This window comes from Ostrinia nubilalis, chromosome 12, assembly GCF_963855985.1.
Source record: "Ostrinia nubilalis chromosome 12, ilOstNubi1.1, whole genome shotgun sequence".
Taxonomy (NCBI): domain Eukaryota; kingdom Metazoa; phylum Arthropoda; class Insecta; order Lepidoptera; family Crambidae; genus Ostrinia; species Ostrinia nubilalis.
The window spans coordinates 8672607-8686337 of NC_087099.1; the positions used below are offsets into that span (position 1 = coordinate 8672607).

The 13731-nt window shown below is 36.6% G+C and overlaps 2 protein-coding genes across 2 annotated transcripts; both read right to left on the minus strand.

Moving 5' to 3' along the window:
* Window positions 1–2675: 2675 nt before the first annotated feature.
* On the minus strand, window positions 2676–7548 carry LOC135076896 (WD repeat-containing protein 36). Its single transcript, XM_063971408.1, has 8 exons — window positions 6476–7548; window positions 6233–6402; window positions 5658–5897; window positions 5218–5400; window positions 4862–5057; window positions 4073–4151; window positions 3684–3846; window positions 2676–3395 (listed from the first exon to the last, which is right to left on the minus strand). The coding sequence occupies exons 1-8, from the start codon at window positions 7417–7419 to the stop codon at window positions 2695–2697; spliced, it is 2676 nt and encodes an 891-aa protein (XP_063827478.1). The 5' UTR covers window positions 7420–7548; the 3' UTR covers window positions 2676–2694.
* Window positions 7549–9387: 1839 nt separating this feature from the next.
* Window positions 9388–13208, minus strand: LOC135076898 (splicing factor 3A subunit 3). Its single transcript, XM_063971409.1, has 12 exons — window positions 13167–13208; window positions 12963–13082; window positions 12743–12790; window positions 12442–12600; window positions 12296–12368; window positions 11994–12085; window positions 11112–11333; window positions 10840–11000; window positions 10630–10758; window positions 10192–10384; window positions 9680–9881; window positions 9388–9598 (listed from the first exon to the last, which is right to left on the minus strand). The coding sequence occupies exons 2-12, from the start codon at window positions 13056–13058 to the stop codon at window positions 9465–9467; spliced, it is 1509 nt and encodes a 502-aa protein (XP_063827479.1). The 5' UTR covers window positions 13059–13082; window positions 13167–13208; the 3' UTR covers window positions 9388–9464.
* Between the last annotated feature and the right edge of the window lie 523 nt (window positions 13209–13731).

Below are 13731 nucleotides of genomic sequence, written 5' to 3' on the forward strand. Positions count from 1 at the left end.
AGGAAAAAATCGGTCAAGTGTGAATTGGTCTTGCTAAGTAGAGTCCGTAGTATGAAATGGACAAAGTTACAAAAGATTCATACGATTATTTATTGATAAAGTTAGTCCGGTGTTTCTCCCATAGTTTAGAAACCGTTAACTCTGTCTGTCTGTCTGTCTGTCTGTCTGTTACGCTTTCCCGCTTAAACCTCGCAACCGATTTTGATGAAATTTGGCATAGAGATAGTTTGAGTCCCGGGAAAGAACATAGGATAGTTTTTATCCCGGTTTTTGAAACAGGGACGCGCGCGATAAAGTTTTTCTGTGACAGACAAAATTCCACGCGGGCGAAGCCGCGGGCGGACTAGTAATAAATAAAGATTTCGAGAAGGTTCAGAATTAAGTCGAATACGCTCTCTGAAAAATGGTGTTCAGCGGTTTTAAGTTTGTAAGCACTACGTGCCTCGAAATAAACTAGGTATATAAGTAATCCTACGATATTCGCACGTAATAAATATTTTAAAGAATTACTTAATAGATATTATAATAATAACTCTAGCCTCTAGGTAGGTAAGTTAGGTAACAAGTGAAAACAAAGACATTTCCAGTCGTACAAAAACGGAACCCTAAAAATGATACAGATTGATAAAGCGTTTTCTCTCCGTTTTATTTGCTTAACACTCGATCCTCGCTCAATAAAGCTGCGATAAGGAGTTCGATAGATATTCATAATGCAAAGGAGGCACAATCAGATTTCATTGAGGCCGCGGCGACGGCGAAATGAATACTTATTGCGAAAATGAAGCGAACCATTAATGAACGATCCGAACTCCCGATTTAATTCCCTTCAAAAAATATTCAATAACGCCACAAAGACAGCGTTCGGCCGCAAACAGCGGCGGAGGAAATATTGCGGAGTCGCGGAATGTGGCTGAAAGAGCGCTTAATTAGGCCATTTTCATAGATACACAAACCGAACTGGTATACTTAGTTATTAACCGTATTCAGCATTAATCCTAATTCTGCTACTTAGGTGTTTTAATAGTTGACCACATTTTTTAAAAAAAAACACTAATTCCCGCCTCAGAATAAAACTAATTTGCATTTTGGCACCTCCAACGCCTTCTGCAAGGATCATGTGAAAAACCTAACTTAAATTCATGGCCTACTCAAAACAGAGCAGTACGGAAACCACATAATGATGCTGATATACAGCAACTTATACAATGATACAAAGACACCGGTTCACCCGCAAACAGTGGCAGCGGAGGAGAAATATTGCCGAGTCGCGGAATGTGGGCTGAAAGAGCGCTTAATTAGGCCATTTTCATAGATACACAAACCGTGCTGGTATTTTGAGGTAGCAAGTCAGCAAGGTCTTAGTACTGTATTCTAATTTAAGTTTTGTATAGGTACTTAGTTAAAAGTTATAGATATTATCTGTGGTTATAGTAAAGTAATATAGGTAGGTAAGGGAGTAAATTGAAGTCACGACGAGTACATTAGGATTTTTTTACTTTTTTAATGTAAAGAGAATAGATAACTAAATAAGAGAGCTCTAATCTAAATAGAGAACTTTATTTGCATTTTTATTCGTCACCAAGCCTCTTATACCTCGAAATACTAAGTAAAGTATGTGTACAAAGTCTAGTTACACAAAGTCCTGAAAGTACGCTGAAAAAGCTCTTAATTAAGTAGACCATTTTCGTAGTACACAAACTGGGCTGGCTTTTTGATGTACTTACTTACCTAGTTATTTTTAAAAGCAAGGTTGGCGAAACAAAAAATAAAAACTGACTAAAAACTATAACACTCATCAAACATTGAATTTTCGTATACATAGATCCAGTTTATTATGTAACCTATTTATTGATACCGTTTGATAGAGCTCATGAAGCACTTTCGGGATCAGTAACAATTTTTTTGATATCTTGTATAGTTTAGAAATAATCGAGTGAAATCACTTATCGTTTCCACCCTGTATATAAAAGTCGCTCAGTCGGGTAATGAACTTGATTCTGCGTAGTTTACTTCCAGAATTTAGGTCTAGCTATTATTTAATTGTTCAGCTGACCTTCACCTGACGTATTACGGCATCGAAGTCAGTCGGGTCACGAGTAACCTCAGTCTGCACCGCAGTATCTTATGTTATGTACATGAAGACCCTTTTAGATGTTCTCAGCTCAGATATTGCGAAATAACGGGCATTATTTGCATCGACTTTCATAAAAACCTATCTCTTCGATGCTCGACAACAGAGAATCATCTATTATACTCTATTGTGGAGACCGCTGCCGACAATAACGTAGGGGTTTATTCTTTTTATAAAATACTGTATAACGCTTGGGATAAATGTGCTTCGTTCCCTTGCTTGATACTCGTTTAAAGTCTTATGTCTTGCGATCGTCTTGAACCTTTTAAATGTTGAAGTGGTGAATGAAATCGTAATTCGTATCTATTTAATTCATTTAACTAACTTTAATTAATTGTGTAAAAGTATGATTGTGTGTCAAATAGTTATAGTATAGTATAAACGTTAAAGGTGTCTAATTCATGCTTTAACTAAGAAAATATTTTAAAAATAAATTACTTATAGTATTTAGTTTTCATTTACATTACAGCTTTTATTCTATTCAATGCGGAATTTTTGACAACAAGACATATTGTGTGCAAAAAAATGTAATAAAAACATAACGTATAACTTAAATAACTTTATTACATATCTCTTAATGCTTTCACGACACAAATATTGTACATCAGGTGGTTTTGTAATTTCTGCCACGCTTGCGTTGCGGTTTCCTCAGTCGACTCGAGCACGTTTCTGAGTTCTTGGTTCTCGGCGACAACTTTCGTGTGCGACTTCAAAAACAAACTTAAATAGGACTGTGCCAATTCAAAGTCTTTGTTGCTCCTCAACATAACGTTCAGCATTTGGAGATAATGTTTCATTACGTCAACCGACCCGCCGACGTCTGGCGACATACTGGCAACTTCGGCCTCTATAGACGAGGGAGCCATAGATTTTAGTTTGTCTATGCATTCGCTGTAGCTGTCGTTATCGTCGCAACTCACTAATTTCTTCGCGAACACCGACAGAGTAGATAAAGAATCGGGTATTAGCAGTTTGGTCTCTTTTCCTTCGCTATCTTTGTCTAAATCGAATTCTAATTCTAAACTCGGTATCGTGGGGAGGAAGAATGGCGCTGATTTCGGGACGGTTAAGGGTGTTTTTGGTTTGTTTCTTCTTTTGACGATGTCCAAATGGAGAAGGTTTAGCCACCTCGATGTAGGCTGGTCGGATAAGGTGATTAATTCAGAGCTAATTTGGTCGGGAGATTTGTATTCGGGTTCTTCACCGATGTCTATGATTCCTATGTCTTCTATGTCGGGCTTTTCTGGAGCGGTGTTGGGTAATTCTGAAAGAAATATTAACGCTATAAAACGATTGCTTGTAGAGGCGAAAGTACGTCACTGCATCTTATAATATGTTGTGATCTGGGCCTCTTCAATCAAGACAAGAGTAAACATTTACTGGGCAGGCACGTAACGCCCTGCATCTACACTTAACATCAGGTGCGATTGCGACCTTTAGCTGTATAAAAATGTAACTGAAACGTATACTTAGTCCAGTTTGCAAATAAAATGCAGTCATAAAATAACAAAAATATCGTTTACAAAAGAAGCTAAAAGAATGCAACACTTACTCAATTTAGGGACTTGCATAGTACTTGTATCGATGGGTTTCAAGAACACTCTTTCGTACAGCAATCTGTTGGCCCACAGGAAGACTCCAAGCTCTCCGACGTGAGTGGTTGCGAGGTAATCCCCAGTTGGAGACATGCTCAAGGATGTGCAAGGCTTTTCCACCTACAATTTTTCACAATATAAGAGTTTGCAAATAAACGACGTCATACGCTGTTATTGATATAAAAAAATATTTGAGGACCATAATCAATCAATCAATCAATCAATCGTTTGAAAAAGTTAATTAACGTTAAAAGAATCAAAGTCTAGAATCACGCGGCAATTTTTTTTTCTCGCCGGTCATCACCTAAATTATAGAACAAATCGTAATTATGTCTAATAAACTTACGTTGAAAATGTCCACTAGTTGAGCGCTAGGAATATCCCACGTACAAACAGTGCAATCCATAGCAGTGCTGATCAACCATCTACAAAAACAAAAAAAATAATAAAGAACACAAGCAATACTAAATAGTAGCCTTTATTCTAAATTCAGCGTTATTAGCTGATGTATTGAACTAAAAATCCATGAAACTATTTTTACCGTCCAAAACACAAGTGCTATTTCAATTAATTTCACTTAAACCAAAACAAACATTGCTTTGATCGGGGCTGTGTATTAGCTGAAACCAATCTATGGAGAGGGCTCTGTCGTGTTGACTTAGGACAACACTCGGCGCAAACGAATTTAGTTTGTGCACGTTCGTGCACGCACGAATGCACGCTTGGATGCTCGCGTACGTGTTGTAAAGGTGTTTCGTTAAACTTTACTTACGCAATTATAACTTGGGGGGAATACAATTTAAATGACTGAAAATTAAGTTTTAGCTACAACAAAGTCGTGATGTGCACTGCATACAAAGATAGTTTGTATTTCTAAACTCAGATTTGTAATGTAGTCACGATTATTTAAGCTGCGCCTATGGTTACCGTTAACCATATTTCTAGAAACTTTCATAAAGTACCTAAGTAAAGGGTTAGTTGTCAATAATTCAAAACCCATTCAACTATTCAGTTCAGATAAAATTAAGATAGTTCCGTGCTTCATGCGATACCAAGTTATAGAACAGACGAGAGACGACGCGGCAATAAAACACTTACACAGAAAACAAAAAAAAAAATTGTTTGCAAAACATACCTGCTCTGAGAGTCAAAGTCGATGTCATTAATCTTCCCAGCATGTCCTTCAAACTTCCTCACCACAGTCATTGTGTCGATATCAACAATGGTGATTGAGAAATCTTCATTGGCTAAGGCCAGAAGGCCACTGTCCCTGTGGCATTTGGTCATGCTCACTGATTCTTCTAGCCTTAGTACATGGTATGGAGTGGTTTCTAAAAGAAAACATACATAAAATATTTTATTGATTCATGCTGACAGTCTGGGACAAAAAGTGACATACTTGTATAGTTTACAACTTCGTAAGATTAAGGGAGTACTTTAAAAGTCCTGTAGTAGTAACTACTCTATTCTTCACGAGTATTTAAAAATTACCTGTTTTAAACCTCCAAAACTTCAGCTTGTCATCAGCTCCTGCAGTAATAACTCTGGCATTGCATAAGTCTGTCTCTACTCCTCTGATTGCTCCTTTGTGAGCGTTTTTATCTTCCTTGCCATAAAAGCCGCGGTACAAACCAGACTGCATGTTATACTTGTGCACTTGTCCATTGGCATAGCCTAATAAACAGAAAATAAAATTATCATACATAGATAATAATAAAATAAATAAAGGTGATTCTAGTTCATTCCTAATCTGGAGAATAGTTTAAAAACTTTTACATCATTAAATTTTAAGGTCATGTTTTAATTACATTGTATACTGTTCTTTAAAAAAAGTTACTTTTAGTAATCTTTTATCTGTGTCATATAGGTAAAACAAACTAAATCAACATAATAATTGTAAGGTAGATTATATAGATTCTTGTATAACTTACCAATAATAACGAAATTTCCACAGTGGGATACAGTAAGACAAGTGGCCTCAACTCCTTTAGTAAAGTCCCGAGGATACAACTTATGCTCCCCCATTCGGATCTTGTTGTAAGACCAAGTTGTGGCCAAATACCACCCTTCATGAAGAGTTGCTATACTGTCCCATTGTTTGTCTCTCTGCATGCAAGAAGACAGTTTTGAAATAGGTGGCAGGAGTAACTGCTTTTCTACCTTGGTTGTTTCTGAAATATAAATTTAACATTACATTCTAAGCACATAATAACTTTTTAGAAAGTATGGCTAAAAAAAAGACTTTATAAAAGGCCAGTGAAGTCTAAAACTACCATATTTTTTATTAATATGATCATTGTTTGTGTATCTAATATTTATTGAAAACAAAGTCCTTTTCTATTTCATTTTAATGTTTATAGCATGTCTTTCAAATGTCAGAAATGGAAAATAATCCAGGTCCAATATGAGAAAAAAGAAAGGAAAAGAATAATAAATTCCTTCAATTTATTGTTCTTTTCCTTTCTATTGAATAAAAATATTTTTATATGTATGTTTGGTTACTTACTTTTCTTCTTTGTTGCTTTTTTGCCATGTGTAGCTTTGCCCATACTCTTGTTGAATGTCTCAGTGACTGTGTTCATAATGTGTAGGGTCCTGTCTCTTCCTGCTACCAGCAGATTCTGCCCGGTTGGTTCACAATGCCTTACTAATGTTGGTGGTAAAGAATGACCTTCCCTAAAAATATATTAAAAAATTTAATGGCATAAGATTAAAAGTAAAAGGTTTTACTTATTTCTATTTTTGTTACCTTCTTTTTAATAGCCTAGCTCCTCCATCAGGCATATCAAATATCCACATCTTCAATGAATTGTCTTGAGAGTTGGTCACCATCAGGGGTTCAGACATCAAACACTGCAAGCCTGATATCCTTGCAGAATGCGCAGACTGTATTTGGGACAGCACTCGCTTCTCCTCCAAGTCCCACATCACTATGTGACCCTTAGAACTACCTGTCACCATAACTGGGGCCCCATCAAGCCTAAACGATAAACTAGTGACTTTTCCCCAGGTATGTGTAAATTCCACAACAGTTTGATCATAACGCAAATTGTGCAAAATGATTTGTCCCTTCGCTAATGCTATCGCCACAACATCAACTGCAGGAGCAGGCTGTATAACAGTCACAGCGGACTTCCATCCTTTAAAAGTATACACCAGTTGAGAAGTGCGAATATTCCACAGCTGTAACAGGCCCTGCTTACTTCCAAGCAAGATTTTATTGAGATACGTTGGCGGGTGGCACATCGTGGTGATTTTGAACTGGTTGATATCAAACGTCAACTCTAAAAACTGCGATTCGTCTTTGATGTCGAATATTTTTAGGACATTTTCTCTGTCAACTGAGATTATGTGGGATCCAAATGGTAGGATGATGTGCACGGGCGCATTATGGCCTTTGTATACGTGCTTGAGCTCGCAGCCTCTCCGCCAAGCGAAGATATCGTTCTCACTGGCAGTGTAAACATGGTAGTTATCTCCGCTCATACAAGTTATAGGGCCGGGGTGCTCGCCGCTTACACTGAGCAGACGGAACTTATCACAGCCATACGTATGAAACCACTTCCCAACACTCGTACAAAGCAGAGTTTCGCCTCTTCTTTTGACGAATCTCACAACACAAGGCACATGTGTGCTAACATAACCTAGCACTCGACAGCCGGTAAAAACTCGACTGCTTGATATCTCAGACATATTGCCTTTAATTCTAAATAGATTTTATATCACCAAAACATGTAAATAATCGTAGTTTAAGTTAAAATAACTTGTTTAAAATTGAACAACAACAGCATGTCTCGGTCTTTTGACATTGACAGCATGGTATTTTTTGACTGACAGCAGTGACAGCTGTCACTGTTCTTCTTCTTTTTTGATGTTGGCAATACACGTCGAGGCCAACTTGATTTGTGCCATTTTCAAGTTTCAAGTGAGACTAGTAAGGAAGGAGACGAGTTACAACTAGAGATGGGTAGTGGGTAAAAACCCATTTCACCCGATTGGGTTAAAACTGGGTGATTTGGGTAAAAACGGTTTTTACCCATTATCACCCATTCTGGTGGGTGAAAACAAATATAGCGTTTTTTTTAAAGTGAGAAGTGGTATTTGTTGCTAAGGGGGCGTTCTAGTGTTACGTAATGCAATCTGGGGGGAGAGGAGGTCTTGAAAAACGTTACAATGCGTTACAGTGGCGGAAGGACGGTTCGATTTCAACTTTTTAAGCAGAAGTACTTTGTAGTTGACGTTGTTATTTGTAACTTTATACCGTAACGTCATCAAAGAGAGAGTTTGGCATCTTTGGCATCCCCCCCTCCATGTCCTTGCCATGATCACAAATTATTGTGTTCCTACTAAATTTCTTCTAAATCGGTTCAACGATTCTTGAAATAACACCATTTTATAAAATAATTGGTCACATCATCATAACGTGATCAATTTTACGATTTGGCCACGATATAAATGCATATTAGTGTTAAATGGCAATGCCAGATTTTGTATGGAAAGTGGCGTCTTTTTTTTTTTCGCGCGGCCATCGACCAAACTTTGTTTTTTGATTACAAAATAGTGTAATAAACCAAACTTACTATGGCATGTATACCTCTAAACTCAGTCTGAACTAAGTTACGAGCATTAGAAGTTTGATGATTTTCATACTAGATTTGCTTTTTGTGCCCAAGTTTTGTAAGAAATTGCAACAAAATATTGCACTATTTTTTTATTGCGCTGATTCTGCTCCATACTGATGTCTGGAGCCTTTAATGGATGGTATAATGATGAAATAATGAATCTCACTATTTTGTTGCAATTTCTTACAAAACTTTGCGCGCAAAAAGCAAATCTAGTATGAAAATCATCAAACTTCTAATGCTCGTAACTCAGTTCAGACTGAGTTTAGAGGTATACATGTCATAGTAAGTTTGGTTTATTACACTATTTTGTAATCAAAAAACAAAGTTTGGTCGATGGCCGCGCGAAAAAAAAAAGACGCCAATTTCCGGCATTGTCTTTTGACTTATTACTTATTAATCAATAAACTTAAATGAGAAAAATTCAATAAAAAAAAAAAAAAAGATACCAAATGAAATAATTATAAAATTATTTGTTTTCAACCGGTGTAAACACATACGGGTGGAATGAAACCACAGAATACATAATAGTAGCAAATGAAACGGGTTTTTATTGGGTTTTTTTTACCCTCATGTGGGTTTTTACCCGGGTGGAAACCCATCTCTAGTTACAACATTACAAAGACAAAATAGGACTAAGTCCACTGTTGCTTGTGTGTGGTCCGAATCAATTATTTGATGCTATAAAAAACAACAGTATTTTTAATGAAAAATAACGTTTTTGACTTAATTAACCATTGCATTTGCAATTCGCAGTCGAAGATTCTAATCTCTCATTACTTGATTTACTAGCTTTTGCCAGCGGCTTCACCCGCGTGGTATTTAGTTTGTCACAGATCGTCATAAATTATAGCCTATGTTATTCTGGGTTATAAACAATGATACTGTAGTTTCATCGAAATCCGTTCAGTAGTTTTTGCGTGAAAGAGTAACAAACATGTTGACATCCAGACATCCATACAAACTTTCGCAATTTTATAATATTAGTAAGAAGTAAGATATACAGTAATGTAATACAGCCAAGTCACAAAAACAACACTTATTGAATATCCCTTTTATTCAATGCATATTATAAGATTTGACTATTCAAAATACTTCAACTACCTATCTTAAAAATTACAAAAGTCCTTGACGTTTTAAATCTTCGTACGTCTTCCGATTCACTACATTTCCTTGAGAATCCTCAAACTCTTCATCATTCTCGGCGACAAACCGCTCATTTTCTTTTTGGTGCTTGATTTTCTCCCATACTGAAAACAAAAAAAAAGTTTGGATCATCTTCATAAAAATGGAAAAAGTTTACTTGTTTTTTTCATTTTTTTTATACTTACAAGCAAGGGCATCCTCAATTTGAGTAACATTCGCAAAATGTGCGGTGTTGGGTATGCCGAGGCATCGCATGCCGTGGGCGTGTCTCCATTCGGCGAAGTGGCGCTGGAAAGCTTTAGGGCCCTTGTACGTGTAGTTACCGCAAATCTCACAGGTGTAGCTGATGTTCAGGCCGTGGAGTTTGTACAGCCAGTACGGTATAGGCTGGAAAAAGAAATAAATTGTAAGGATTTCCCGAAAATTATCATTTAACTTATTCTGCTAGGTAAGGTGCGATTATTGAATTGAAATATGTATTATTATCATTCGTTTCGGTCGCCAATGTCTATGTGTCTTTATTATCATCATTTTATCCAATGGCAATCTACTTTTGACCGCAAGTATTAAATTGGAGCGCCATAAATAGATCTTCCGATTGTTTCATTAGGCCAGTGCCAGCTATAACCTTAGTGAGTCGATCAACCGAGCAGGGAATCATCTAAAACTAAGTTTGACGTTTACTATGGTCACTGACCTTGCCGTCCCAGCCCAGCGGCAGGTTCTTAGGGTTATAGGGGACCTCGTCGTCGTCAGAGTCTATATCGGGAGCAGCAGACGCGTCGCTCTCGTCGCCGCTGTCGTCACGCCTCTCGCCCGCCGCACGCGCAGCCCGACGGGTTACGTTCTCTATGGTCGATGAGCGCGTGCCGCTTACTACTCCCGCGAATCTGAATAGAGACTTAATTTTATTATAGGTACTGTTTCTCATTGCTTTCCAGTTTTGAGCAATGTATTCTGATACAGACCGGACTCTGAGATCGTCAGAAACAATATTAAAGTCATCTCACTTAACACCATAAAAAGTAACCGAAAAATAAAACAGTTTTTAATGATATTTTTTTTTGTAACAAGTTCATAAATTAAAATTCTTCTGTAAATATAATGTTGCAGTGAAATTGTAGCTTAAACTTACCTATACACTTGAGCTTCAATAGCAGCAATATCTTTGTGCCTCTGCTGAGTTGAAGCCTTAGCTTTGTTCCCTCCCTTCTTAGCAACCAATGACTTATCCAGGGCAGTTTGTCCCTTTGTACTGAATAACCTTAAATGAAGAAAATGCAGCACTTGAAATATTTGTAAAAATAAAATTCAGTCAGTTTAATATTTAAAGTTAGTTAGTTACCTTTGCGCTCTTTCTTCCAAAGTGCCTCCACATTTAAGCCCAAGGGCCATCAAGGCAGATTTCAATCTGTCCAACCCCAAGGAAGCCAATTCCTCCCACGAAGAAAAGGCTGAGAGGTCCAAATGGGCACCAACATTGGTCAAAGCACCGCCAGTTTCTTTCTGAAAAATAATAATATTACATAAGATTCACCAGATCTTTAAAAAATCAAGGGTTTTAAGGGAATATAATATCTATAGCATCTACCAAGATACATATTCGTCTATACTTACTGGCCAGCCGGGGAATGAGCCAGCCTCCCATTGCTTGACAAACTCCTGATGAGCAGTCGCCATCTCTTGAGCTTGATCCAACAAAGGCTTCACTCGACTGACAAAATCCTTCAGATATGTCAATAATGCTCGAATGTAGTTTCTATATTCACTGTTTTTGCGTTCACGGGGAATGTCAAAGAGGTGGTCAAATATACTCAGGTATGTGATGTAATCCACTTTCTGAAAATAATAAAATCAAATCAAATCAAATCAAAAAATATTTATTCAGTTTAGACCACAAGTGGCACTTATGAACGTCAATAGAAAATAATAAAAAAAGAAAAGGTAGCCCTTATGGGGCACTTTACATGTCTCCTTATCTTTTGGGCCCTACCAGCGCTTCGAGACAAACATATGGCAAGTGCTGAGAAGAAACGCCGGAACAAACTCAGTCACCACTTATTGCCAGGAATTATCTAACGGTAAGAATAGTCAAATTTAAGTACATCAAATATGTGCAGACTGAACTGACCACGCATCCTTGTCATCAATATAGTCTCGAACCTTGTAGTACCCTTTGGACATAAGGGTATTTTTTATATGTATCTTAAATTTGTTTATTGGCAATTCGACAAGGTTGTGTGGTATTTTGTTAAATATGGTAATACATTTCCCCAAGAATGAATTACCTATCTTATGCAACCTAAATGATGGAACAGCAAGTTTATTCTTATGTCTCGTGTTAAATGAGTGGACGTCACTTTTCTTAGTAAATAAATGTATATGTTTACGGACATACATAATGTTATCAAATATGTATTGCGAAGCCACAGTCAATAATAAATATGTATAGATAAACCTAGATTATTTTAAAATATGACTATTAAAAAAGGATCTTACCTCAATGCCTTTCAAGTTTATGTATTTTTCATAGCACTCATGTAAATCAAGGTATTTACCATACCCTTCTTCATCTGTAAACTCTACAGGAGCTGAAAGCAGAATTGCAATTTGTTTAAATTTCTCTATTGTAGGAAAACAAGATAAGTAATCAAGAATCTGTAATAAGTAATGGCTTAAAATGACTATTATGATTTAATTATAGCAACTAATTGAAGAAAAACATTATTTGGTAATGAAATTAATTGAATAAAAGCACTATAACTGAACTAGTAAGACTATTAAATCAGAATTACACATACTTGTGAAATCTTCAGCAGGATTCTCCCTGATCTTTGCCAACTCTTCAAACTCTACAGACATTGGCACACAAATCTGAAATGCACACAAATTATTTAATAAAGTTTAAAAACATCAGTAAAGATTTTAAATAAATAAAAGTTCTCACCTCGTTGGGGTGTTTCCTATGAAATTCTTTGATTTGCTTGAGTCTGGCATAGAATTCTTGAAACTCATTAGGCCCAGATAATGCAGCAATTTCCTCTTTCCGTAAGCCATCCTTATCTTCGTACAGCTCTTTAAGCCTGATAGTTGATTCAATGTAACGCTGAAACATGAAGTTATAAGGACTTATTAAATAAAAAGTTAAACAGGAGTTTGCTAATCGTCAGGCTATGTCAGCGACTTAAGTTCGTTTACGATTTCCGTAATAATCCAATGTAATGCTACTAAGGATCAAAAGTACTCACATCATGCAAATTTTTCAGACGATGATCAGCATTAATTGTTTCTCGGTGCTGTAAACACAAGACACAAATTAAGACAAGCCCAACACATTGCACATGAGAATTATATACGGTTAACCAAATTATACTTTATTGTGACTTAACCTAAAAATACTGCAAAATATTTTAGCACTAAAAATATTGTTGAAACAAAGAATGAAGTGCTCGACTGTTTTCTACTTACTCCAGTTTTTTTATGCAGTATTTCCTTGACCATAGCATCCATAGTACGTTCTCTTTCTTCATGATAACTTCTTTGCTGCTCCAAAATTGTCTCCATTATGGAAGTTTTTGAGACCAAGCACTATCAAATTCACAAATAGGAAATAAGATTATTGTGCCTGTGAGCAAAGTATGTCTTATGAATCGAAAGGCATGGAATAAGTACCTAATAATATTGCAAATCAATCTTAACAAAGCAAAGCGTCGACGCAAAAAACAATACTGTTATTTTACCGTTTGTCTGTCATTGTCAAATTCGAATGTGTCAAATTGGAAAATTATCCCAAGATAATGTAATTTCGGTAAATTACACTAATCCATATCTGTGGGTCTAGACAAAACGCACTTTTTGATCGAATCGAAAATCGAATCCGTCAAAACTCCATACAAAAAAGGGGCTATTCGACCACTTTTCGACTGGTTTGCGATTATAATTTGCACTTTGTCTAGACCCACTGTGGTAAATTATATAAATCGAAACAATACGGAAGCTTCATGCATTGCAAATGTTCGTAATGACACACGCACACAGACAGACGCACGTTTTTTTTTTAAAAAGCGAACAGCTTGCATTGCAGTCATTCATGACTAGCTTCAGCTAAAGATAAAAATGGAGGGCAAAGTTGGAACAAAAACTTGAGTCAAATACCTACTTATATCTATCTCGCTCTCTGCGGCCCTACCTCTCTTTTTAGTGTGAACTGTAGTATTGCTATCTTCTGATTTAAATC